The sequence below is a fragment of the Oryx dammah genome, unplaced genomic scaffold, assembly GCF_014754425.2.
Source record: "Oryx dammah isolate SB20612 unplaced genomic scaffold, SCBI_Odam_1.1 HiC_scaffold_29, whole genome shotgun sequence".
Lineage (NCBI taxonomy): Eukaryota > Metazoa > Chordata > Mammalia > Artiodactyla > Bovidae > Oryx > Oryx dammah.
In genome coordinates this window covers 61,633,844-61,656,164 of record NW_024070213.1, presented here as the reverse complement: position 1 = coordinate 61,656,164, position 22,321 = coordinate 61,633,844, and the positions used below count along the sequence as shown (strand labels likewise).

At 46.0% G+C, this 22,321-nt stretch overlaps 2 protein-coding genes across 23 annotated transcripts in view; one reads left to right on the top strand and one right to left on the bottom strand.

The window, feature by feature from the left end:
• Window positions 1-1,127: 1,127 nt before the first annotated feature.
• Window positions 1,128-11,897, bottom strand: INHBC (inhibin subunit beta C). The gene is made up of 2 exons (XM_040233049.1): window positions 11,585-11,897; window positions 1,128-2,006 (listed from the first exon to the last, which is right to left on the bottom strand). The coding sequence occupies exons 1-2, from the start codon at window positions 11,895-11,897 to the stop codon at window positions 1,261-1,263; spliced, it is 1,059 nt and encodes a 352-aa protein (XP_040088983.1). The 3' UTR covers window positions 1,128-1,260.
• A 9,019-nt stretch (window positions 11,898-20,916) lies between these two features.
• R3HDM2 (R3H domain containing 2) overlaps window positions 20,917-22,321 on the top strand; it is a 161,681-nt gene continuing 160,276 nt past the window's right edge. For 9 of the 22 annotated variants that reach the window (XM_040233040.1, XM_040233038.1, XM_040233036.1 and 6 more), the window contains exon 1: window positions 20,925-20,998. The gene's annotated coding sequence lies outside the window, so the exon portion shown is untranslated. Of the gene's footprint in view, window positions 20,999-22,321 lie in introns of all 22 variants that reach the window. The other 13 variants (XM_040233041.1, XM_040233043.1, XM_040233034.1 and 10 more) reach the window with 5 other exon arrangements.

The following is a 22,321-nucleotide window of genomic DNA, read 5'->3' as shown; positions in this document are numbered from 1 at the left end:
TCTCTTGGACCAAAGACAGAGGGAGGAGGGGAGCAAGTAAAGCCCAGATCTTTATTAGCTGGAAGACCAGTGAAGATGGTTCTAGGAAGTAGGATGGGGCCTAAGAAAGGAGGCAGCCTAGGGAAGGAGGAGTCATGATGTGTGGGGCAGACATAAAGTTCAGCCCTAAGGAGACTGTGAGGAGAGAAAAGTGGGCAGGGTAGGCAGCCTCTGTGTCATCAGGGGTACCAATCAGGGTCCTGGCAGGAAATAAAAGACCCACTTAGCTGTCTATGTTTGCATCACTAAGAAGACTCAATGAAGGACCTCTTTTCAGAGGTATGGGCAGGGTTAAGGGAACTGAGGAGGGATGTTGAAGCACCCAGGAACTAGCAAAAGGCAGATCAAAGGCTAAGAGGAGACAGAGGCCAGCGTGTTTCTTATCCCTCTCCCTCTGCCTAGGTTCCATGGTTCTGTGTGACTGTGGCCATGCCTATATCCCTACAACTCCTGTCCAGCTCCCCACCCCCTCCACAGCTCCAGCTCTGCCCAAGTTCTGGTATCCCTGCTTCCACACTCTTGGCTTGTAAGAGCTTTCCATTCTTGCTAGTTTGCTAAGCCAGTCAAACTCAGCAGGAAGCCAGAGGCCAAAGGAACTCAGGTGAATCCGCCCCCAAGGGTACAGAGCCAGATGGAGAAGGACAAAGAGTGAGTGAAGGCATGCCAAGAGAGCCTTTAGCAGCCCACTGGGCAAGTCAGAGGGAAGAGGGCTCAAGACATAAAGAGGACGTAATGTTTGGTGAATCTAAGGGAGGGACTCTCTAGAGATCCAGAAAAGCAAGGAACGGGGCTGGCCAATTCATCCTGTAGAGGGGGTGTGCAGTAGAAAGGGCAGGGAGGCACCGGGGATTGTGGGCGGGATTGCAACTGGGCTGTGGGTGTCTGTCTGGGACTCAGATGGCACTGCTCATGGTAGGAGATGGATCAAAGTCCCCGGGGTGGCAGTTGAGCACATGTGGCTTGCTGAATGGACTCTGCCCCAGAAAGGGGCTAGTCATTATGAAGATGGTACCATGGCTCTCCTTAGATCACATCTAAGGAGATGTGATGAAGGTCTCCTCACATCAAAGTGGGGATAATTTCCCCAAGTTGCTCAGGAAGAGGGTGTCCATCTTCTGGCCAGAGGCAGCAAGAGGGCCACACCCTACTATCAAGGAAGCACCTCCGTCAGGGCGTGTTTGCCTGTCCCCCCTCCCCCCAGCTCCCTGTGCCACACACAGACTAACTGCACCCACAGGCCTCTACCACCATGTCAGGTATGTCAGTCTTGACAATGTTGCTGTCCCTGTCATAGTAGAGCAGAGAGAGGGGGCGCCGGATGGTGGGCACACAGCATGAACTCCCTCTGGTGGTGCCTGCAGCTGTGTTGACCTTGAGAAGATTGAGCACCGAAGTGTAAAAGGAGGCGGCGATGCCAGGCATGCCTGCCACGTGCAGGGGGCACTGCCCTGTGCAGAAGTTCATCGCATAGCCCTCAGGCTGGATGATCCAGTCGTGCCATCCGATCTCCCGGAAGTCCACGAAGAACTCCTGTCGACAGCACATCCTGGACCTGCCCTGGCAGTCGATGCCTCGACGACGAAGCCGGTGCTTGCCCCCGACTCTCACCCGAGCTGTCACGAAAGGCCTATGTGCAGCCCCAGCCAGGATGACTGGGCTCCAGGCCACCTGTCCTTCGGGGGCCAGTTCCAGGGCCAGGTGCCCCTGGCTATAAGCATTCTGAGCTTCAGGCCCCAGGAGAAGCTGGTGCCAGCCACTGTCGTTTACCTCCAGCAGGTGCTGAGTGGCCGAAGTGAGGTTGGTGTCACGTGGGCTGAGCTCAAGGACCCTCACCTTCAGAGGGCAGGTGGTATTGGGAGGGAGCTGTACAAAGAACGTGAGGCTGGCCTGCTGGACCTCCAAGCCACCAGCTGAGCTGTCAGAGGAGAAGTGGAAATCCAGACGAGTCTGGGTGGTGTTGCAGAGGCCTGTGGACACAAGAAGCCCCAGTCATTGTGGCCTTCTGAGTGTCAATTCTACCTGCTACCTCCCTGTGAGTTCCTTCTCAACCACAGTCCTGGCACTGTTAAGGACCCTTTCCTTCTTAAAAATCTCTTCTCACAACTCTCTTAGGATTCTTCCTTAATTTTCTTTACTGGCTTTTCTTTCTCTGACCATCCCTCCAGTGCAAGAGTTCTTTGGTCTGTCTTTGACCTTCATTTCCTCTTTTTTTTTAACCCTTATTTCCCCAACCAGGGATGGAGCTTGCCCACCCCCATGCAGTGGAAGCTCGGAGTCTTAAGCACTGGACCCCCAGGGAAGCCCCATTTCCTCTTACTCTACACTGAGGGGCGCCCTGACCCACAGCTGTGGGCAGCCAACGCAAATCTTATGCTGGTGATTCCTGAATCTGTCAGTCCAGTCCAGACCATTTTGCACCTTGGGAATCACCAAGCTTCAGGCCTAAACTTCTAACTGCTTAATTTTGCCATGTTCTGTGGAAATGTAGAAATCATTATTTTCCTCCCTATATACCTATTCTTAGAATTGGTGGCACCATTACTTTGCTTATCATCTTTAGAAACCCTAAGATCACCTCCCTTAATCTCCACATCCAGTTCCTCACCAGAGTGGTTCTAACGACTGGCATAGGGACTTACCTGGCTGTCCAGTGGATAAGACTCCATGCTTCTAGTGCGAGGGGCATGGGTTCAATTCCTGGTCAAGGAACTAGGATCCCACATGCTGTGGCGCTCAACCGAAAAAATATGGCTCTGGATTTCTTCCTGTGCCTATCACTGCTGCCTGATTCCCCCTCTTCATCTCTCACCTGACCTACTGAAACACATGAATTGGATTTCTGCTCCCTCCACTCCTGCTCCTGTCAGGATTACTAACACCTTCCACATTGCCATATCCACATGGTTTCATCTCTATATTGGCCTTACCTGAACTTCAAGCAGGTGTTTGGCACAGTGGATCATTCCCTCCTTCTGGAAATACTTCCTCCTCTTGGCCTTCATGACTGTGGCCACTCTATCTTGGTCTCTTTGGCTGACAGCTCCTCGTCCTCTGCCTGACCTCTAAATGTTGGAGGTCCTCAGCTCCCTTCGCTTCTCTACCTGTACTCTCTCCCAGAAAGAGCCCATCAATTTCCTTGGCTTTCAATTTCATCTATATGCTGATAACTCCCCAGATACCTATATCTGTGGCCCTGACCTCTCCCTGAGCTTCAGTCTTGTATAACCAGCCACAGATCTGATATTCCACTAGGATATCCAACGCTATCTCAAACTTTTCAAGTTCAGAGAAGAACTCCAGGTTTATCCTCCCCGACCCCCAACTCAAACCTGTTCCTTCTTCAATCTTCCCTTTCCCTATAAAGGTATTGCCTAAACCAAAGTCTTGCTTGCCCTCATTCCCTTCTTTGAAATTATCTGCAGACCTGTCAACTATATCTCCAGTTCATGATGTAATTTCATTTAACCCCACCTCCTCTACCATACATTAGTTCAACCCACAATCATCTTTTTCTTGAACTATGCAATAGTTTGCCAAGTGGTTGGTTCACTCTTGCCCACAAAACCATTCTTCACACATTAGTCAGAGTAATTTTTTTTTCCCCTGGCTGTGTTATGTGGCATATGGGATCTTAGTTCCCTAACCAGGGATCAAACTCACACCTACTGCAGTTGAAGCACAGAGTCTTAACCACTGGACCACCAGGGAAGTCCCAGAGTAATTTTTTTATAGCATAAATCTTATCAGCTTAATCATCTCAGCTTAAAATCCTTCAAAGTTTTCCCATTGCTATTTGAATAAAATCTAAACCCCTTAACAGGGACTTTCCCGGTGGTCCTGTGGTTAAGAATCCACCTTCCAATGCAAAGGACATGAGTTCAATCCCTAATCCTTGGGGAACTAAGATTCCACATGCAGTGGTGCAGCTAAGCCCTAGTGCCACAACTAGAGAAGCCTAGTCACCACAAGGAAGAGCTTGCACACTGCAATGAAGACTCAGAACAGCCAAAATTAGAATACATAAACCCCTTAACATCCTTGCCTAGAGAAATCCATGGACAGAGGAGCCTGGCGGGCTATAGTCCATGGACATTCAGAGTCAGACACAACTGAAGCAACTTAGCACACACACACACACAGCATAGAAAACTTGTATGATTAGGCATTCTGCCACTTAATGACTATATTCTACCTATACTGTTTTTTTTTTTCTGTTCCTTGAACTCTTACAAAGCATGGACCCACCTCATGTCCTTTGCACTTGCTATTTCCCCTGCCTAGAATGTCTTTCCAAGAATGTTGAATGACTGGCTCCTTCTTGCCATTCAGTTCAAATTCGCTTCTTTAGAGGGGCTTCCCTGACTGACCTAGCTAAAACAGCCTTCAACTTTACCCTCACCTCTTTAATACACTATCCTGTTTAACTGGTCTTTATATCCACTGTCGTTCTCTGTAATCATCTTGGCTTTTTTGCTCATTTGTTGACTATATACTTCTCCTTCCCTCTTCTTCCCCCATCCCCACTCCCAGCCAGGATGTACACTCCACAAAGGTACAGATTGTGTCTGTGTGGCCCACCACTGTATCCCTAGCACCTGGTACATTATAGGCATTCAATAAACACTTTTTCAGTGGATGGCTTTTCATTCTTTTTTTTTTAATTCATTTTTTTTGAATGGACCAGTTTTAAAGTCTGTTTTGAGTTCGCTACGACATAGCTTCTGTTTTATGCTTTGGTTTTTTAGCCGCGAGGCATGTGGGATCTTAATTCCCTGACCAGGGATTGAATCCCCACCTCCTGTGTTGAAAGGTAAAGTCTTAACCACTGGACTGCCAGGGAAGTCAGGTCTTTCATTCTTATTTTATGCTGACATCAGAATTATTTTCCAAAAGGCTACGTCATAAAATTCATAGTTTTAAAAAACTTACTGATGAATACACCTGTTTTAGGAGGCAATTAAATGCCATTATGCTTTGGCCTTAGTGACCCTTTTTTATTTAAGTAAAGAATGCTTTACTGTGGTAATGTCACTGATACGCTCATGGGCATAAAAGAGCAGAAACTAAACTTCAGCTAGACTTGGTGTGAATTTTACAGCCTGGAGTATGATTGTTCTAGACAGCTCTGAAAGCCTACAAGATCTCAGTCATCTCAGTCTTCCTATGTGAGTCTACTCCCTTCTTCTCTTTCTGTGGATCTACCTCTTTTGCCTCCCTGTGAGCTTCTTCAGGTCCCTAAATGGTGGCCCCAGCTCCTGAGTCTACAGAACTTTTAACTTAGCTCTTCCTAGCTAAGTGACCTGATTCTTCAGTGTTCCAATTCCAAAATCCTTAAAGAAGAGTCTAATTGCTCCAGCTAATCTTTTCTTGTTAGGTCACTAAGCACTCTTACTTTTTAGAACCTCGTAAGTCACCCCAGTTATAGCAGGCAGACACAGGACCAGCAGGGGCTGTGGTAGACTTTCACATTGTTGACCATCAGTGAACAACACCTTCCAATATTCACGGTTTTGTGCAATCCCTTCCCATATTAATTCTGGGCTTGGCATGTGACTTGATTTGGCCAATGGGAGGTAGGCAAGCATGGTGCAAGTAGATGCTTAATAAGTACTTAATAAGTACTTTGAGGCTCCCTCCTCTTGGAAAGAAACCTTTATTTTAAATTGTTTTTTTTTCATTTGGCCGTATGCGGGACCTTAGTTCCCTGACTGGTTATTGAACCTGTGCCCCTTGTACTGGAGGTGTGGAGTCTTAACCACTCGACTGCCAGAGGAGTCCAGGAAACCTCTAAATGCTTTAAAGAAACTTGGGCTAGACTACTGAATGATGAGGAGCCATGTGGAGAGAGACTTTGGAAGGTCAGAGGCCATCCTAGAGATTTCAGCCCCATCTGAGCATGCAATGGCTTGAATGACCTCAGCGGTCCCACATCAAGTGAAGGAACTGTCCAGAATAAGTCCAGTCAAACTACAAAATCACAGAAAATACTGATTTGTTTTTTTTTTGCTTTAAGCCTCAATGTTTGAGCTGATCTGCTATAATAACGGATAACTAAAACAGAAATAAGTATCCAAAGTGGGGTACACCATAGCAAAGGCTTAAAATATGTAGTACAGGCTTAGGGACTGGGTGGCAGACAAGGAATGGAAGGACAGCAGGGAGACTGTTAGTGAAGGCAGGAAGGACAGTGAAGAAATCGATGTTGGAAGCTAGAGAAAGGGGAACCTGTATTATGTATTGGCTATCGTCTTTGGTAACTTGGAAGTTAGAAATGGTATCTAACAAAGTTGTGAATTTAGCTAAAGATATTTCCAGGCAGAATGTTGAAAGTGCCAATTGGCTTATTTTAGCTGCCTATGATAAGGCATCTCAAGAGTGAGATGAACTAAAAAAGGAACTATTCAATGTTCAACCAGAATTTAGAGAAAAACTTTCCAACAGGACTTGTTAGATTGAACAATAAAATATTTTTTCATTCCTCAACTCTGTCTGGCAAAAGTTTCTCAAACTAAGAAATGGTCTCAGGGCAAAAATCAACCCCAGGACACTGCAGGTAAAACATGGCTTCAGAGTTATGATCAAAACAGTAAAGGGTAAGCTCTAAGACCTTTTGTTAGGATCTAACATCTTTGTTAAGATCTTTTTTTTTTTTTTGTCCGTCACACTAATTCCCCAGCCAGGGATGGAACCAGTGCTCCTACAGTGGAAGCATGGAGTCTTAATCACTAGGCCACCAGGGAAGTTCAAAGATCTAAAATGTAAGATGTTTTTCTATAGCTTCTCTCAACTAGACAGAAGGGCTTCTAAGAATCTTATCCCCCAACACCCTGACTTGTAACCTAAAGACAGGCATCTGTCTTGATAGAATGGACTGCCTTTTGTCTGACTGAGTAGACTATAATTTATTATTTAGAAGGCTCACAGAGTGTTAAAGAGAATTTTAATAGTGAAAGAAGCACCAATTTGAACTAAAAGAGATAGAGATGACTCAGAATGAAAAGAAGTCTCCAAGTCTCCAGGTCCCCAACTTTTTTGGGCAGATGCAGGCTGAGAAAACTACTCTGCTGCAAACACAGGCCACTTTTTATTTAAAAGGAAAGACATCTGGGGCTGGCACTAAGGGTCGAGAGAGCAGATCTAGAAGCCTAGGAGAGCAATGGTGGGCTCTTTTAAGAGGAGAGGAAAATCGCAGAAAAAGGCCTTAACCAAAGGAATTCCAGACTTAGGGTAGAATTTTCATGAACCAGTGACTGCTCTGCATCTTCCTCCCCTGTCTCCCATTTTGAACAGGTGTCTCTATTATGGTTATCCCATTCCTGTCTCAGCATTGTACGTTAGGTATGTGGGAAGCAGATAACTTGAATTTTTAGGTCAAAGGCAATGTTGTGCTGGTAAATATTTAACAACTGGATTCCAGAGTGGGGGGAAAAGGCGCTGGTTAATAGTGTTAGTCAATTTCTGAGGAATACATTCTCCTATACTGGCCAATTTCAGACTACCAGTGTGACACCACTAAGTGCACAGTTGGCAGATGTTCACCATCAGGCCTCAAGAGCCTGAGCCAGTGTCAGGACACCACTGGAGGTTCTTCCCCTGGTTTCTCCAGGGCCCCAAGCTCTTTCTCTTTGTATCTCCAGCAAGAACAATTCTCAGATCTTCTCTTTCACACAATGGTGGAGATGATAGCTTAAGCTGGAATGAAAACTTGAAACTAAAATATTTAAATGTAAAAGATAGGATCCAGGGATCAGTCATTCTTATCTCCAAAGTTCATTTTGGGTCACACCCCCTCCAGCCTGAATGTTGTATTCATTCATTGATTAGCAAATATGGAAAGTATATAGACTTTAAAGTCAGAGAGAATGGTGTTTGAATTCTGCCCTTTGTAAGCTGTATGACCTTGCTGCTACTGCTAAGTCACTACAGTCGTGTCTGACTCTGTGTGACCCCATAGACGGCAGTCCACCAGGCTCCCCCGTCCCTGGGATTCTCCAGGCAAGAACACTGGAGTGGGTTGCCATTTCCTTCTCCAATGCATGAAAGTGAAAAGTGAAAGGGAAGTCGCTCAGTCGTGTCCGACTCTTTCAGACCCCGTGGACTGCAGCCTACGAGGCTCCTCCATCCATGGGATTTTCCAGGCAAGAGTACTGGAGTGGGGTGCCATCACCTTCTCTGTGTATGACCTTGGCCATGTAAATTATCTTCTTCGAGTTTCAGTTTCTGCATTCTTAAGATGGGAATGATAAAATGTTAGTCGCTCTTTGGGACCCTGTGGACTGTAGCCTGCCAGGCTCCTCTGTCCATGCAATTCTCCAGGCTAGAATACTGGAGTGGGTTGCCATTTCCTTCTCCAGGGGATCCTACTGGGGATCTTCAGGGGATCTACTCCAGGGGATCTTCCCGACCCAGGGATCGAACTCGGGTCTCTGGCATTGCAGGCAGATTCTTTACCGTCTGAGTGACCAGGGAATGATAAAGTCTACTTTATGCAAGGATTAACTGAGAGGAGGCAGGTACAATAAATACCTGGTAATGGTCATTACTGCCACAGTGTGCCAGGAACTGGGCTAAGCATCAGGGATACAAAGGTGAAAAAAAAACCAACCAGGAGGCACAATGGTAAAGAATCCACCTGCCAATGCAGGGGACATGGATTTGACCCATGATCTGGGAAGATCCCACGTGTGAGGAGCAACTAACCCCATGAGACGCAGTTACTGAGCCCACACTTTGGAGCCCATGAGCCACAACTACTGAGCTCACGTGCTGCAACCACTGAATCCCTCCTGCCTAGAGCCTGTGCTCTGCAACAAGAGAAGCCACAGCAATGAGAAGCCTGTGCACAGCGATGGAGACCCAGTGTAAAAAAAATAAACATTAAAAAAATAAATTAACAAGGCTTAGTTGCAGATAGGATGGTGACAGCAATAAATCATTATAAAAACAACCAGGATTGTGGTGGTCAAAGGACTCATGGTTTCATGGCCATTGTTCACCTTGTGTTCATCCACTCCAAACTACCTTCAACTCCAAATGCGGTCCATTTCTTCAGATTTTTGCTCATGTTTTTCCATTTAGGATGTTGTTTACCATTCTTTACCCATTGAAGTCAAACTTCCTGTACAATCTAGCCTGTTTGTAAACTTCTGAAAGACTTCTCTGATCCCTCAGGTCCCAGTGACTGACTTCTGGCCATCAGGTGCTTGTGTCCTCATCCGGCATTAATTTCATTCTGCCTGTATTCTAGGTAATTTATTCCTAGCAGTAACAATTAAACTCTTCATGGGCAGAAGCTGAGTCTTCTAAGTTCCCTCCCACCTTCTCCTTTCTAAGTGAAAGAAAGTGAAAGTGTTAGTCACTCAGTCCTGTCCAACTCTTTGCAACCACATGTACTGTAGTCTGCCGGGCTCCTCTGTCCGTAGGTTTTTCCAGGCAAGAATACTGGAGTGGGTTGCCATTCCCTTCGTCAGGGGATCTTCCCGACCCAGGGATTGAACCTGAGTCTCCTGCATTGCAGGCAGATTCTTTACTGTTTGAGCCACCAGGGAAGCCCATGCTTTCTAAGTACATTAATTAGTTCACTTAATTCTCTCAACTATCCTCTCATTATCTCTGTTTTGCAACTGAGAAAACTATCAACAACCCAGGACATATATTAATAAGTAGCTGAGCCAGAATTTGAGCCCAGTTTATCTGGCTCCAGAGTTTGTGTTCTTAATTATGAGCAGAAACTCTTTTTTTGAGCTGGAATAGGGTCTCATTCATCACTGGGGACTCTAGACATGGTCAAGCTGGCCTGGTTTGGTTGGTTGTCAAGCATCTACTCTGTTTGCAAGAGGCAGAGTGGTATAATGGTCAAGGTCAAGGACTTGAGACTCAGGCTGTCTGGTTCCACCACTTACTGGTCATATGACCTTGAGCTAGCTACTCAACCTCTTTGAGCCTCAGTTTCATCACTTCTAAAATAAAGACAACAATAGTATTTGCCTACCTGACTTGTGAGGCTCTCAAGGAGTTAGTATCTGTAAAAGGTTTAGAACACTGTAAACATTGTATGTGTGCGTGTTCAGTCGCTTCAGTCACGCCTGACTCTTTGTGACCCTATGGATTGTAGCCTGCCAGGTTTCTCTGTCCATAGTATTCTCCAGGCAAGAATACTGGAGTAGGTTGCCATGCCCTCCTCCAGGGGATCTTCAGGACCCGGGGATCGAACTCGAGTCTTGTGTGTCTCCTGCATTGCAGGCAGGTTCTTTACCACTGAGCCATCGAGGAAGCCCAAATATTGTATAAGTGTTAGTTATTTCTACTATATACTAGTCTCTGGTGACAATGTGAGGAATAAATGACAGTTCCTGAACTCAAGGGGTTGAATTCTATGGGAAGACAGACTTCATAGAAAACCTGGAAACAGGCAATTCCACAAGGAATTGGTTCCGGGTGAGGGTATGGGGGCTACAAGAGAGGGAGCCCCTCGGCCTCAAGTCAGGGTGGGTGTTTTCAGGATAGGGGTGCTGGGCCTTGAAGGGAGTAGATGCTGACCCAAGGAAAGGAACCAGGATTGGGGAGGGCCTTCTAAACCTAAGACAAAACTTGCAAGAAGCTCAGAGGCAAGAAAGACCACTTGTTTATGTTCTGTTTCTCAGATCCTGTCTCTGAATTCTTTTTTTTTTTTTTTTGGCCCCACCTTGAGGCTTCTGAGATCTTAGTTCCTCAACAAGGGATTGAACCTGGGCCCTCAGCCATGAGGGTGCAGAGTCCTAAACTGCTGGCATGCATGCTTAGTCACGTCCCACTTTTTGTGACCCCATGGACTGCAGCCTGCCCTCCAAGCTCTTCCATCCTTAAAAATTTCCAGGCAAGAACACTGGAGTGGGTTGCCATTTCCTACTCCAAAACCACTGGACTACTAAAGAATTCCCTTGTCTCTGAATTCTTGATATTCTCTCCAGCTGCCCACTAAATTCTCTACCCCACCCCTGTTCTTTATTTATCCTTTAAATATCCTTCTGAGCCCCATTTTGACCCTGTTCTGATGTGGGGGGACCCAAGGTAATCAAGGCAAGAGGACAGGAGTCAGTGGAGCGAAATTGTGATTGGAGTGTTTCACTTTTCTACCTTTTACCCAAATGAGGTATCTGGGGAGGATGGGGTACAAAGAGGCTGGATCCTGAGGCCAGAGGAGGGACAGACTCTCTAGTTCCCAGACCCTGAGTCCAGCCTCAGGGAGTGGTTGGGCTCACATCACAGCCTGTGGAAGTGTGTGGGGCCTGCCGAGAGAGGAACCAGGGGAGATAGGGGTAGGCAGTCTCAAAGAAAAGTGAAAGGTACCCACTTCCCAGGTGCCCATTGGTCAAGTCAAAATTTATAAGGGAGCGCTTGGGTGGGTGGGGGTTGAGAGCCTGGTGGGATTAAGAGACTATAGGCTGTGAGAGGCCAGAGTTGGGATGGTTTGGGGGAGAAAGTCAGAGGTTAGATATTGGGGAGGAAGCTTTTTGTTTCCTGAGGAGATCGAGTTTGAGGGAAGATCTACAGGCCAAGAACCCACCTGTCTCGGCAAAGCTGATGATCTCATACTCCTGTCCCCCATTGGCTTCCGGAAGCACCCCCTGTGGAGGCCCGTGGAGGCGCTGCAGGGCAGCCCGCAGAGCAACTCGGGACACAGGCCGGCCCAGGATGGGGCGCTGGCTGAGGTGCAGCTTGTCCAAGATGCTCCTCTTGGCCAGGTTAAGCAGCAGCTCCCGGTGGCTCTCCACGTCCAAGGCAGGCTCCCCGCATGCTGGACACTGTCTGTCAGCTCTGGGAGTGGCCACCATGGCTGCAGGCAGGACCAGGAAGGCAAGGAACAAGGAGCAGATCATCGCCAAGGGGCTTCCTTGAGCTATGCACCTGAGACAGAGCTGCAACCCCGGGGTTCAGGGTCTCAACAGCTGTGGTCTCGGCGCCTTTCTTGCTGGCTGCCAGGGGCCCCGGAAGGAGAGTGTGTCCAGCTGGCATGACTCCTGGTTGTAGGGGGTAGAGCAGTCAAACATGCAACTTGAGAGACGAAGTCAGTTACAGGTAGAATCTGGCAGAAGCCACATCGTCAACGAAAGTACAGAGTGGGGGATGTGAGGCGAGGTCGGTTGGGTTGTCCCTCGGCCAACTTTGGGAGAGGGTGGGTTATCCATGTGAGCTGCCAGGCCTGGGGACAAAGGTCAGAGATGAAATTCCTCTTCGGATTGATAGCCTTGCTCGGAAGCCTGGCAGTAGGGGGTGGGAGTGGGGTGTGGAGATCAGAGGTTTAAAGGCAGAATGTTAAAACATGACTTTCAAACGTGAGGAGGTCACTGGCAGGACACTGTAGGTCATTGTCGTGTAGGTTGTCGAGAGTTCATTTTCCCCGGCCTGGTCCTTCTCAAAGCCCCACCGCCCTTTCCTCCCTCCCAGAGGCTCACAGTCCAGACTCCTCTGTAGCCCTGGGTGGGGTTTTGCCCTGTGGGGCTCAAAATCACATCCAGTTGGAAGGTTAAGAAGGGGAAGGGAACTGTTCTAGCCAGGTCTTCTGGGTCCTCAGAGGGAGGTCTGAAATGCAGAAGGAGCTTGAGATCTGGATTTCCTCAGACTTGGAGGTTTCTCCTCTTTAGGAAAATACATTCTGAGATTTCTCAGAATTCCTGGTGTTCTACCCCAAAGGTCCTGAGGAGTAGGTCTCCAAGGACGAGTCTCTGCATCTACAGCCGGGATTTACCTGGCAGGGGTGGGCAGGTGGAATTAGGAATATAGGTTTTTAAGCCAGATGGCCTGGGTTAAAATTGTCTCTCACTTTTATAAGCTGTATGACTGTGGGCAAGCAACTTGACCTCTCTTACTTCAATTTCCTCATCATAGAATGATTATTCATGATTCCAAAATCCAAAAAACCTTGTAATCCATACTACCTTGGAGGTAGATCATATGGTAGCTGAACCTGACCTGAAGAGAAGTGTGGTTACTTGTGGCCTTTTAAAAACTCATACTGGAGACTATTTATACATTTTTACTCCAGAAGTATTATTTAATTATGGGTGATATATATGTACCATTTTACTTTTCTATTTTTATTTTTTGGCCATGTACCCCATGGCTTGTGGGATCTTAGGTCCTGGACTAGGGATTGAACCTGTGTGTCTTTGGTAGTGCAAGTTCAGTTCAGTTCAGTCATTCAGTCGTGTCCGACTCTTTGTGACCCCATGAATCGCAGCACGCCAGGCTTCCCTGTCCATCACCAACTCCCGGAGTTCACCCAAACTCATCATGTCCATCGAGTCGGTGATGCCATCAGCCATCTCATCCTCTGTCGTCCCCTTCTCCGGTAGTGCAAGTGCAGAGTCCTAATCACTGGACTGCCAGGGAATTCCACATTTTACCTTTCTGAAAACTGAAATTTCCTGAACTCTGAAACATGTCTGGTCCTACGGATTTTGAATATGGAATTACAGATCTTTAATGACTTTCTGAGAGTTTTGAACTTTAAATAATTTTATAAAGTACTTACACTGGCTGGCACAGAATAAGGGCTTAATTAAAGTTTTTTTTTTTTCCTTAAAACAACAGAAATTTATTCTTGCACAGGTCTGAAAGACAGAAATCCAAAATCTGTTTAGTTGTTGTTTAGTCACTAAGCCACTTCTGACTCTTTGTGATCTCATGTAATGTAGCCTGCCAGGCTCCTCTGTCCACGAGATTTCCCAGGCAAAAATACTGGAGTGGGTTGCCATTTCCATTTTCATAAAGTTTTTTTTGTTGTTGTAGTTAATATTTATTTTATGTATTTGACTGCACTAGGGTGTTTTTGTTTCATTTTTTGGTCACCTTCTGTGTCATGTGGGATCATAGTTCCCCTACCAGGGATCAAACCCATGCCCCCTGCAATGGAATCACAAAGTCTTAGCCACTGGACCACCAGGGAAGTCTCTTAATTAAAGTTTATTATTATTCTTTCTACATGCTTTTTTAAAATATGATATTTTAACTTTGAATAGGATAAAGTTTTTTTTTTAATTTTATTTATTTTTGGCTGTGCTGCCTTGCTGCGTAGGGGCTTTCTCTAGTTATGGTGTGCGGGCTTCTCTTGTTGCAGCACACGGGCTCCAGAGCACAGGCTTAGAAGTTGTGGCATATGGTCTTAGTTGCTCCATAGCATGTGGAATCTTCCTGGACCAGAGATCAAAACTGTGTCATCTGCATTGACAGGCAGATTCTTAACCACTAGATCACCAGGGAAGTCTGCTACATAGATTTGTTTGTGGGCCAGACTACCCTCACCTCTAGATGTGCTGAAGAAATTCTGCCAATATTTGCCCTCCTGGACTCTGCTTTCTTAGATGCCATGCCCCCAGTTACCATCTGTGGTGCAGTCACTTAACAAGTCATCTCTGCTGCCATTATATTCTTAGCACTGCCCACAGGACCTATAATATAGGTGGTTAAAACACTTATTGGATGAATAAATGCTAGTGTACAGGCTGGTTATCAGAAATCACACTTGACTGAATTTTTGTATCACAGTTTATTAGCTCTTCAACAGGGGCTCATCTTTTCTTCTTCTTCTTCTTCTTTTTTTTTGCCATAAAGTGTATGGGAATTTAGTTTCCCGATCAGGAATGGAACCTTCACCCCCTGCATTGAAGCACGCAGTCTGAACCGCTGGACTGCTGGGGAAGTCCCTCTTCTTCTTTTTTCATACCTGTGATAGAAGTAGATTTATTATTTAATTTCTAGTATAGGCTTATTTATTTATAAAATAAGGGTTTTATTTAGTTTTAATAAAAAAATTCACATAACATAAAATTCAGCCTTTAAAGTATATAATTCAGCAGTTTTTAGTACATTCACAGAGTTCTGCAAAAATCACCATTACATAATTTGAGAATCATTTCATAATTCCCCAAAGAAACCCTGTACCTATTAGTAGTCATTTTCTAGTAATCTTCCAACCTATAGGAATTGATCTTATATCTAACATTTTAATATTCCTAATTTCATTCTTGGATATAATTTTCCCTGGAGGTTGAGAGAAATAGTTACATTGCTATTTGTTTCATGTCTTAACTACATTATGTACTTCCCAGACCCCCTCAGACTCTAAGATGATTTCAATTGCTTCTCTTCTCTTTGGCAAATAGTTGGGAAATAAGGGTTAGCAAAAGCAGGAGAAACAGAGCAGGGTTTCTCTTAGGGGTGGATGCTTCATGTTTCTGCCCTAGATGTTCTTCAATTACTGTATTTGTCCCTAAAGACCCTACTGATTCACTCTGCATTATGACACATAGATCCTTTGAAACCTGCCCTTTTCAGTTACATTTGTTTTTAAATTTTATTTTATTATTAAAGTATAACTGCTTTACAACATTGTGTTAGTTTCTGCTGTACAATAAAGTGAATCAGCTATGTGTATACATACATCCCCCTCCTTCTTGAGTCTCTCCCAACCCATCCCACCACTCTAGGGCGTTACAGAGCACTGACCTGAGCACCCTGTGCTACATAGCAGCTTCACACTGTTTTATATATGGTAGTGTATATACGTCAATGCTATTTTCCCAGTTCACCCTACCTTCCTCTCTCCCCCACTGTGTCCAATTGCATTTCTAACAGTGTAGTGATTAAAAGCAGTTTATGAAGATAAAATGTCTCAGTTCAAAATCTGGGACTTTGTTGCCCCAGGGTTTCTTTTTTTTTTTAACTAGAGTTATTTTTCTCTTTATTTATTTTTGGCTGCGCTAGGTTTTCACTGCTTTGGGGAAGGCTTTCTCTAGTTGTGGGAGCAGGAGCTACTCTTTGTTGCAGTGCACGGGCTTCTCACTGCAGTGGCTTCTCTCACTGTGGAGCACAGGCTCAGTAGCTGTGATACATGGGCTTAGTTGCTCCGCGGCAAGTGGAATTTTCCTGGACCAGGGATCGAACTGGTATCTCCTGCACTGGCAGGCAGATTCTTATCCATTACACCACCAGGGAAGCCCAGGGTTCCTTCTCTTATAAAATGAGTACAAGGGCAATACCTACTGTTTTGAGGATTAAATTGAAATAGTAGATGTAGAATACTACATATCCTATACTCCATGTACATATATTGCTGTAGTCTAGTTGCCTTAGTCCCTAAGTTGTGTCCAATTCTTTTGCAACCTCATGGATTGTAGCCTGCCAGGCTCCTCTGACTGTGGGATTTCCCAGGCAAAAATACTGGAGTGGATTGCCATTCCCTTCTCCAGGGGATCTTCCCGAACCAGGGATAGAACCTGCACCTCCTGCATATGTCTCCTGCATTGGCAGACAGATTCTTTACCACTGAACCACCAGGGAAGTCCTATATACATACATACATAACATTAAAACAAATATTAGTTATTATTTCCTCCTGGCTGTCACTGCCTCCTGCCTCCAACTTGAAAACCTGGAAATTGCTGATTTTTGAAGGAAAGGAGAATTTCTTATCTTTACAACCTTGTTGGTTATCCATTGCCTCTCTGATGAACTCCAACTTATATTCTTCAAGGTCAGCTCAAATTTCACCTTTAGCATCTCTGTAGCTCATTTGATCTCTCTTACGTCTAAGAACTAAACGCTCCTTCTTGTGTTACCACAGCACATTGAACACCTATTATAGCATGTGTTTGTTGCTGTTCTTTAGTCACTAAGTCATCTCTGACGCTTTGCAACCCTATGGACTGTAGCCCACCAGGATCCTCTGTCCATGGGATTTCCCAGGCAAGAACAGGCAAATGGGTTGCCATGCCCTCCTCTAGGGGACCTTTCTGATCTAGGGAATCTAACCTGCATCTCTTGCATTGGCAGATGGATTCTTTACCACTGAGTCACAAGAGAAGCCCCATATATGTGTGTATGTATATATATACACACATATATAATATTAATACAAATATTAGGTGTTTGTCTCTTGAATCTCCTGCATTGATGGGTAGGTTCTTTACCACTAGCACCACTACATAATAAATATTTAATGACTGAATTCTATCCATGTATGACTACAATGCTTTGAGGGAGTTAGTAAAGACATGATGCAAATACATGTAATCAATAACTAAATTGATTCTGCCTAGGATGGACAGTGTGGGGGAAGTTGCAAATTTAAGATGCTCTTTTAAAAAAGAATTGTGCGTTAAAGGGTGGTGGTGTGAAGCAGTGATTTTAAACAGGATGGACTTAAACCTACTTTTAGTTCAGTTCAATTCAGTCGTTCAGTCATGTCTGACTCTGCGACCCCATGGACTGCAGCACGCCAGGCCTCCCTGTCCATCACCAACTCCCGGAGTTTACTCAAACTCATGTCCATTGAGTTGGTGATGCCATCCAACCATCTCATCCTCTGTCGTCCCCTTCTCCTCCTGCCTTCAATTTCCCCCAGCATCAGAGTCTTCTCCAATGAGTCAGTTCTTCCCTTCAGCTGGGCCAAAATATTGGAGCTTCAACATCAGTCCTTCCAATGAATATTCAGGACTGATCTCCTTCAGAATGGACTGGTTGGATCTCCTTGCAGTCCAAGGGACTCTCAAGAGTCTTCTCCAACACCACAGCTCAAAAGCATCACTTCTTTGGTGCTCAGCTTTCTTTATAGTCCAACTCTCACATCCATACATAACTACTGGAAAAACCATAGCTTTGACTAGACCTTTCTTGGCAAAGTAATGTCTCTGCTTTTTAATATGCTGTCTAGGTTGGTCATAGCTTTTCTTCCAAGGAGCAAGCATCTTTTAATTTCATGGCTGCAGTCATCATCTGCAGTGATTTTGAAGCCCCCAGAAATAAAAGTCTGCCACTGTTTCCACTATTTCCCCATCTATTTGCCAGGAAGTGATAGGGCCAGATGCTATGATCTTAGTTTTCTGAATGTTGAGCTTTAAGCCAGCTTTTTCACTCTCCTCTTTCATTTTCATCAAGATGCTCTTTAGTTCTTCACTTTCTGCCATAAGGGTAGTGTCATCTGCATATCTGAGGTGACTGATATTTCTCCCAGCAATCTTGTTTCCAGCTTGTGCTTCATCCAGCCTGACGTTTCACTTGATGTACACTGCATATAAGTTAAATAAGCAGGGTGACAATATACAGCCCTGATGTACTCCTTTCCTGATTTGGAACCAGTCTGTTGTTCCATGTCCAGTTCTAAATGTTGCTTCCTGACCTGCATACAGATTTCTCAAGAGGCAGGTCAGGTGGTCTGGTATTCCCATCTCTTGAAGAATTTTCCAGAGTTTGTTGTGGTCCACACAGTCAAAGGCTTTGGCATAGTCAATAAAGCAGAAGTAGATGTTTTTCTGGAACTCCCTTGCTTTTTCAATGATCCAATGGATGCTGGCAATTTGATCTCTGGTTCCTCTGCCTTTTATAAATCCAGCTTGAACATCTGGAAGTTCATGGTTCACGTACTGTTGAAGACCGGCTTGGAGAATTTTGAGCATTACTAGCAGGTCAGGAAGCAGAAGTTAGAACTGGACATGGAACAACAGACTGGTTCCAAATCAGGAAAGGAGAACATCAGGGATGTATATTATTCCCCTGCTTATTTAACTTATATTCAGAGTACATCATGAGAAACACTGGGCTGGAAGAAGCACAAGCTGGAATCAAGATTGCCGGGAGAAATGTCAATCACCTCAGATATTCAGATGACACCACCCTTATGGAAGAAAGCGAAGAGGAACTAAAAAGCCTCTTGATGAAAGTGAAAGAGGAGAGTGAAAAAGTTGGCTTAAAGCTCAACATTCAGAAAACTAAGATCATGGTATCTGGTCCCATCACTTCATGGGAAATAGATGGGGAAACAGTGGAAACAGTGTCAGACTTTATTTTTGGGGGCTACAAAATCACTGCAGATGGTGACTGCAGCCATGAAATTAAAAGACGCTTACTCCTTGGAAGAAAAGTTATGACCAACCCAGATAGTATATTCAAAAGCAGAGACATTACTTTGCTAACAAAGGTCCGTCTAGTCAAGGCTATGGTTTTCCCTGTGGTCATGTATGGATGTGAGAGTTGGACTGTGAAGAAGGCTGAGCACCAAAGAATTGATGCTTTTGAACTGTGGTGTTGGAGAAGACTCTTGAGAGTCCCTTGGACTGCAAGGAGATCCAACCAGTCCATTCTGAAGGAGATCAGCCCTGGGATTTCTTTGGAAGGAATGATGCTAAAGCAGAAACTCCAGTACTTTGGCCACCTCATGCGAAGAGTTGACTCATTGGAAAAGACTCTGATACTGGGAGGGATTGGGGGCAGGAGGAGAAGAGGACGACAGAGGATGAGATGGCTGGATGGCATCACGGACTCGATGGACGTGAGTCTGAGTGAACTCTGGGAGTTGGTGATGGACAGGGAGGCCTGGCGTGCTGCAATTCACGGGGTCGCAAAGAGTCGGACACAACTGAGCAACTGAACTGAACTGAACTGAACTGAACTGAGCGTGTGAGATGAGTGCAACTGTGCGGTAGTTTGATCATTCTTTGGCCCTGCCTTTCTTTGGGACTGGAATGAAAACGGACCTTTCTCAGTCCGGTGGTCACTGCTGGGTTTCTCACATTTGCTGGCCTACTGAGTGCAGCACTTTCACAGGAGCATCATCTCCCAGAATTTGAAAGAGCTGAACTGGAATCCCATCCCCTCCACTAGCTTTGTTCACTAGTGAGGCTTCCTAAGGCCCACTTGACTTCACATTCCAGGATGTCTGGCTCTAGGATGGTGATCAGAGCATTGTGATGGTCTGGGTCATGATGATCTTTTTTGTATAGTTCTTCGGTGTATTCTTGCCATCTCTTCTTAATATCCTCTGCTTCTGTTAGGTCCGTACTATTTCTGTCCTTTATTGTGCCCATCTTTGCATGAAATGTTCCCTTGGTATCTCTAATTTTCTTGAAGAGATCTCTAGACTTTCCCATTCCATTGTTTTCCTCTATTTCTTTGCACTGATTGCTGAGGAAGGCTTTCTTATCTCTCCTTGCTGTTCTTCGGAATGGTTGTCTGAGGAGGCCTTACAAACAGCTATGAAAAGAAGAGAAGTGAAAGGGAAAGGAGCAAAGGAAAGATATACCCATTTGAAACCTACTTTATGTCGAGTTAAATTTTTATATCAAAGAAAAAATGGACATTTACCTACTACATGATCTTTATCCATTTATACTACAACTATGTACTCCATATATCCTGTTTTGGGAGCAGGAGTTACAGTCCTAGGTGAAAGGCTATTTTGAAAGTACTCTGTAAACTTAAAAATTTCAGTTATTAGTATCATGTTTTGGAGAAGGAAATGGCAACCCACTCCAGTGTTCTTGCCTGGAGAATCCCAGGGACGGGGGAGCCTGGTTGGCTGCCGTCTATGGGGTCGCACAGAGCCCGATACGACTGAAGTGACTTAGCAGCAGCATCATGTTTAAATCAAGGGTAACTCTGACAGGCTTGATCTGTTTCAGGCGAACTAAGGGGCGCAGTGGATCTGGATTGGCGGCTGAAGACATAGGTAACGCAGCGGAAGCGACAGAATTGAGAGCGTGAGCGAGCGCACGGGCTAGGTGGGTGAACACGCAGGGGGGTCGGCAGGCGTGGAGACAGGCACACAGGAAGCACAGAAGCGCCGGGCGCAGGACGCGGTGACGACTACGCCGGACGTGGTGACGTAGGGCGCAGGCCGCAGCGGGGGGCGGACTCTGGGCCTTTCTTCCCCTTCTGATTTTCCCCCTCCCCCCTTTTCTCCCTTTCCGGGTTTCGTTTCCCCCTTTTCTCCCCCTCTCCCCCTTCCTTCCCAAGCCCCTTTCCCCTCCCCCGCCCCAGTCCCCCCTGCTCCCCCGCCCTGGGTCCTGGGGAAACCCCCGCTGAGAAGAGCCCGCCCCCAGAAGCGCGCCGCCGCCGGCCGTCGGGGCCGAGCCGCAGCCGAGCGGCCGTGGGCCCGGGCGGCGGGCGGAGACGCTGGCGCCCTCCCCGCTACGGCCCGCGTGAGGTGAGGCCACCTCCGGGCCGAGGGGGCGGGCGACGCGGGCGGCCCGTGGGGAGGGGGCGTGGCGGCCGCGCGGGCGGGTGGGTGGCTGGGCAGAGGCCCCCTGGCCTGGGTTCCCCGCGCTGGCGCTGCCCGGATCCACGGGCGGTGGGTCGACCCGAGCCTCTGGTGAAGGACGGCTCGGAGGCCAGAGACGCCCCGGTGTGTACCGGGAGCGCAGGCGAGAAGCGAGGGGCGCGGGGCGGGGGGTGGGGGGACTGGGGCCACCTGTGGCCTGTGCGGTGGGACCTAAAAACTTGCGCCCGTGTGCTCCAGGGTGACTAGTCCTATGTGTTTCTTGGATCTCCGTTTTTCTTCAAGCCTTGGAAAAATGGGAGGGAAAGATGTTGGAGTGTTTCAGATCTTGGTGGTGCCCGAGTTTATTAGAGGGACAGAGATTTGAGTTGGAACATACAAGGAGATGTTTCTGGAGCTTAAAAGTTGGGCCTACGCTTCTTTTGCAGCTAACTCTTAAGGCTTTGAAAACTCTTATCGGTTTTGATTACTTCTGGAGCCCCAAATTGCAACATTTGTGACCATTAGCCTAGTAACTCCACAGAGTATTTATTCATTCAAAATGAATTGTTCTTGGATAATGATGAAAAATGACCTAATAACAGTCCCAGAGGTTCATTAAACCAGAGACCGGTGTGGAAAAATTTAAATTCAGCTCTCAGTTGGATGGATGCCCTTTTATGTTATTTTTTCCAAATAGACTTAACTAACATTGGGAAGCTTGAGCCCTGTGTTGTTGGTATGCAACGTGGTGACTGGTGGAGGGAGGTGACAGGTTCCACTTAAGAACTTGCACAAATACCTAGCCGTTTTTTAAAAATTGTATTTTTGGATAGTCAGATTGACATTTGACTCAGTTGCTTGTGCTCCTCTTTCTTCTTAATGCTTCCCCCCCCCCCCCTCGTTTTATTTCTCATATCTCCCCACCCCGAGGAGTCTGGGGCATCAAGACTAAAATGGCTTAAATAGTGGTAGAAAGTGGTAGTCAATTCAGTTCACTTTTAGTTGTATTTTTCCTTCCCTTTGCATTTCTCCACAGGGCTGAGAGAACGGAGAACCTTTCTTGAGGGTCTGATGAACTTTCAGCAAAAGTTGTATTACTAATTTTCACTAACAGTTAATATTTTACAGTGTTATTTTTCAGTGGTTAAATTCCAGTTTAGTGTCCACTATATGATTTACACTATAGATCTTCAGTTTTAAAACAAAATTTTAAAAACTTGCGCATGTAAGAATAGGATGCCTGATTTTTTTAAATCGAAAGGAGTCTGA

What these genes read in the sequence shown, in the direction of transcription:
- INHBC (XM_040233049.1), bottom strand. Translation starts at nt 11,897, where the DNA reads ATGATCTGCTCCTTGTTCCTTGCCTTCCTGGTCCTGCCTGCAGCCATG. An exon ending in CATCAGCTTTGCCGAGACAG is followed by an intron (nt 2,007 to 11,584) that starts GTGGGTTCTTGG and finishes TTGTGTCCACAG; the next exon opens with GCCTCTGCAACACCACCCAG.